General features: G+C 39.1%; 1 protein-coding gene across 1 annotated transcript; it reads left to right on the forward strand.

Annotated features, from left to right (window-relative positions):
- Nucleotides 1–756: 756 nt before the first annotated feature.
- LOC116247473 (4-hydroxybenzoate polyprenyltransferase, mitochondrial-like) lies at nt 757–4273 on the forward strand. Its single transcript, XM_031619650.1, has 8 exons — nt 757–926; nt 1699–1834; nt 2164–2285; nt 2514–2583; nt 2668–2817; nt 3755–3890; nt 3973–4069; nt 4204–4273. The coding sequence occupies exons 1-8, from the start codon at nt 757–759 to the stop codon at nt 4271–4273; spliced, it is 951 nt and encodes a 316-aa protein (XP_031475510.1).
- Nucleotides 4274–4957: the final 684 nt, after the last annotated feature.

Consider the following 4957-nt stretch of genomic DNA (forward strand, 5'->3'; position numbering starts at 1 on the left):
GCTTTCTAAAAATTTAAAATTTCACAAGTAGTGCCCTAGAGTTTTCTGGCTCTGCCCTTGCATTAATAATAAAAACTTTAGAATGTGCCTTTTTGCCGAAGATGCCTATTTTTTTTCACATGTTTTAGCATTTTTCTCTACCTTGAAGGCTTGAACTCTATCCACAAACCGGCTATGCGTTTGGAGGACACCTTAAGAAATGAAATTTTGTAAAATTCAGGATTTTTTACTAGCTTCAGGGACCAAGTTTATGCATTTGGGTGACACGATAAGAACCTTATTTTCATTTTTTAAAGCCTGGTTTTTGTTTAAATAACAAAAATGATGAGTTAATATAGTAAATATATTGATATCATTAAAATATGAAGTTTTCCATGAAAAACCAGGGTGGAGAGGGGGGGGGCAAGGTTTTTTTGGCCCTTTGAAAATGAGTTTTGTCAGTATGCCTAAAACCAAGTTGTGGAGAAAATGTCAAACCAAATAACCCAAAATATCCATATCATGAGGCATGTCTCTTGTTATGGGCCATAACATTTGACTTGCTTCAGTCAAACGGCCCCATACAGGATAACGCTTTCAATGCAAGCAGCATAAGGGAAATATGAAAAGAATTAAAGGGGGTATAGTGAAACCTTATAGTTTTAGATATCACTATAAAAGAAAACACCATGCACGAAGACTCTCAACTCAAACTCTCTGCCTTGCCTCATCTTGTAGTAGATGTTGCTTGCAGTATCTGTTATGTTATGATCAAGCATGGCATCAGCGTCCTTCTTGATTGAACAGAAGAGCCTTGCAACTAGCAAACCCACCAAGCCAGGCGCATGGCCCCATCACTTCATTCCTGCAGCATTGCGAACATATGCTCGCTTGGCTCGTGTCCACAGGACTGTAAGATTTTGGCTTGTGGCTTGGCCGCAAATGTGGTATTATGCTCGATTGCACGCCCGTGTGTGTGTGTATGTATGTATGTATGTGTGTGAGAGATTGGTAGCTACCAGATTCTTATTTTAAGTGTTAAACCCATAATTTGGACGTCCCGAGATCGATGGTTGAGAGTGAAAGGAGATCGAGCATTTTACTCATCTAATATTAATTAACAAAATTTTCTTTTTATTTTCATGTCAGTCCAAGATAATTCTTTATGGGTTTAGCACTTAAGGGTCCAATACTTACCAATTTGTATATGTGTGTAGGCACCAAGCTCTAATGTGTGAGGCTTGCTAGGAATCCTCTTATCTGTCGATTATAGAAACCTGGTAGGGATTTGATTGACAGAAAAGGAGAGAGACTGGTTTTTGAAGATCTCTCTTTTCTCTCTCCATTGCTATTGTCAAGTTGTTCTTTCAAAAATCCAAAAAACCCTTCAAAAGAGAGAAGGAGTTTTGTTTAAGGAAACTCGTGTTTCATGCTTTTCTCTCTCTCTCTCTCTCTCTCTCTCTCTCTCTCTCTTCCTTTCAAGGGTACTTCAAAGACTTCAAAAAATGGCTTAACTTCTACGTTTACAATTAGTTAATCTTCATTGTCTAACCTCTTTGGAATCGGTGGCCTAAATGATTCCTATCAAAGTTTGGTTTATGGTAGCTCCTTGTTTATATATATATATATATATGTATATCTTCATTTGTAATTTTTTTTGTCCGCATGTTATGGCAAAATGGGGTAGGATTATGAGTTTCTGATGTGAGTTTGGTGCAGGGGAATTGCTTTGGCTGCGCCGCCTGGTAAGCTTCCGGATCTGAGCCTGATGTGGGTGCTCGCTTGGGCTTCGTTCTTCGCAAAAGGGTTGGGCTGCACCATCAATGACATATTGGATCGGGATTTTGATTCCAAGGTATAATTTCTCCTTCTCTTAACTTGCCTTTCGTTTATGTGCACGCTGAATTTGTTACTACCAGACATTAAAACGGAGAAAATATTTCTTTGAGAATTAATTCATGTATCCATTTGTAACTTCTCGACAAACAAGTAGTCCCTTGTAAATAAATGAAATAATATAAGGGCGGTCTTTTGCCGATATTTGACTACATTTTCTTCATCTTAGTAACAGCTTGTGTCATTTAATTTTACGGGCAAGATATTTGCTGTCTCAAGGTTATTATCGTGTTTCTCCAAATAACTATTTTAAATCCCCAAATTTAACCTTCTCGTATGGCACAACAGGTACAACGGACAAAATCAAGGCCAATCGCAAGTGGACTTCTCACGCCTTTCGAGGCAGCTCTATTTCTTGTCTTTCAACTCTTACTTTACATTCGTGCTCTCTCACTAACAAACACATTTTGGTATCTCTCTCTCTCTCTCTCTCTCTCTCTCTATATATATATATATATATATATATATATATATATATATATATATGTGTGTGTGTGTTTCAAAAACTCTCCTCAACTACAAATTATATATTTTTTCCCTCCTCACAAAACTTTTGGGAAGATTATTGTAAGACTCATATGCTTTTCTTCAGCAAATATGCGTTTGATTCTCTGGATTAACTTCCCCTTTTTCCACAGTTTGGGTGTTGGAATGGCAGCACTGTTACTGGTTTTCTCTTACCCATTGATGAAGAGAATGACATATTGGGTACGCTTTGCTTCTGATATAGTTTCTTTGAATAACTTCTTTTGCTCAATTACAGTTACTTGATCATGGAAAACATAATTGCAGCCTCAAGCATATCTGGGCTTGACCATGAACTGTGGAGTCTTAATGGGTTGGTCAGCGGTTAAAGGGAGCTTAAGCCTTGTTGACATCTTCCCATTATACACTGCTGGCGTATTTTGGACTATCATATATGACACTATATATGCACATCAGGTACATTACATTTTTCTGTTTTTTTTTTTTTTGTCACTGCAATCCAGTCAACATGTTTTTGAAGGTTACATGAATTTGATACAACGGTTGGAAGAGTGTGATAATGAAAAAAAATCACTGAAAGTACTGCAGCCGTATGATAATAAACCTGAGATTGGATCCATTTAGGTAGATCCAGTGAAGAAAACCGCATCTACATACTATCTAATTAAACTTGGAAATGCCATGCAGTTTCCTGACTTATTCCATTAAGAGTTCCGAATCCTACCGATCCGTGTTGAATTCGGCTTTGTCAATACAACTTTAGGTCTTAGTAGAGCCTGAGTTAGATTAGGAGAGAATTAATCAGGTTTGTATCCTCTTAAAGTTGGACCTGAACTTGACGGGTACTCGGGTTATGTGATCTCCCAGGTCTCAAAGCAGCTTTGGACTCTCAAAGCAGCTTTGGACTCTGAGGGCAGGGGGACATGGGAGGGGGGGGGGCATAGGCCATGGCCCCACCCTGGCAAATGAAAAAAAAAAATTACATTAAAAAAATATAATTTTTTAAGTTTGCAATATATTTTTTAGAGTTGAATTCAATTTGGCCCTACCCCAGATCCAGAGGTTGGACTGTCGGCCCGTCCCTAAAAAAAATCATGACTTCGCTCCTAGACATGGGTCAAGTTTTCACCTCTCAGTACGCCTCAACAATGGATTCGATCTGTGTTCGAACCATTTACTTACTTACATGCATCCTGGGGATGACAAGCCAACATTTTTTTTTGAGGGCCCAGTAAATTTGTAAACTACCTTAAGATTTTACTGGGGACATGGATGACCATGGTAACTACATCTGTTGGGGAATGGGGAATGATAGCGTGTACTTTTCTCTTGGTTGATCATAATTTGGAGAGATTTGGTAACTGCCAGTGGTCTGTCCGTCCAATTGTATCAGGATAAGAATGACGAAGTGAAAGCTGGTGTAAAGCCCACAGCCTTAAGGTTTGGAGAATCAACAAAGAGTTGGATAAGTGGATTTGGAGTTGCCTCCTTTACTTTCTTCCTCCTCACTGGATACACAGCTAGCTTTGGTACGCGATGCCTCTCTCTCTTTCTCTCTCTCTCTCTCTCTCTCCCTATTTTTATCAAACAATCGTCCTTCTTCTTGAGCAGGTTGGCCATACTATGCATTTTTGGCAGCTTCAGCTGCCCAACTATTGTGGCAGATTTGGACCCTTGACATATCAAGACCTCAAGACTGCGAAAAAAAGTCAGTACTGCTGATAACTATAATCTATTAATCATTGTTCAGATAATGTGTCTTTTATAGTTGTAGAGAATAGAGAACAGGTAATGAAAGAAAATAAGATGTTCCTTGTTTGTTTTCTTGAATACCCGTGTCAGGTTTCAATCAAACAAGTACTTTGGAGCTCTCGTCTTCCTCGGGATTTTGATCGCGAAACTCATGCAGTGAAAGGCATACGTGACCGTGCCCATGACTCCTCGTGCAACATTTATGATGGAAAAGTGGAGGAATAAGATCGCTTCTCTCGGGTTCATCCGAAAGTCTTCCGCCTGTTGAAGTGAGACCCAAGTGTGGGGTTTAATAGAATAAGCATGTATTTGCATTATACAATGTTTAACATCTCCGCTTGATAGTAAAACTATGCTCCAGAGCGATTAGAAGAAACAAATTTTTCTTGAGAAAATATACTTTCTGTTGACTGTATATGATGAACAGTTATGATGTCCTGTATGAAAACACCTTTTTTACATGGCGGGCAATGCGTGCTGTTGTCTCTCGTTGTTAAGACAGGCAGTATGTTTTAAGTAGGGCCACTAAACAAAACCAAAGAACTGAGTTTCACATATTCAATCTTGGCTTCCCTCCTATGGCACTTGAACTGGTTTTGAACAATACTGGAATTAACGTCAAACTGTGTGTGGCAAATGGTGAAGATAGAATGATAACTATGAAAGTGTTGGTGGCGCCAATGGCAGCAGTGACGATGGCGGTGCTATGGTGGTAAAGTGGTTGGCGGCGAAGAGGGTAGTAGCAAATATAGAGGTAGTCGAAGTGAGAGTGAGACTACGGTGCAGGTAGCTCCTGGTGATTGAAAGTTGAATATATTTCATGAATATGTTCCAAAGTAGTTAT

Source organism: Nymphaea colorata, chromosome 2, assembly GCF_008831285.2.
Source record: "Nymphaea colorata isolate Beijing-Zhang1983 chromosome 2, ASM883128v2, whole genome shotgun sequence".
NCBI classification, from domain to species: Eukaryota; Viridiplantae; Streptophyta; class Magnoliopsida; order Nymphaeales; family Nymphaeaceae; genus Nymphaea; species Nymphaea colorata.

Coding starts and splice junctions, on each gene's coding strand:
- LOC116247473 (XM_031619650.1), top strand. CDS start 757: ATGGCATCAGCGTCCTTCTTGATTGAACAGAAGAGCCTTGCAACTAGC. Junction 2,286..2,513: donor TCACTAACAAACACATTTTG/GTATCTCTCTCT, acceptor CTTTTTCCACAG/TTTGGGTGTTGGAATGGCAG. Junction 4,070..4,203: donor CCTCAAGACTGCGAAAAAAA/GTCAGTACTGCT, acceptor TACCCGTGTCAG/GTTTCAATCAAACAAGTACT.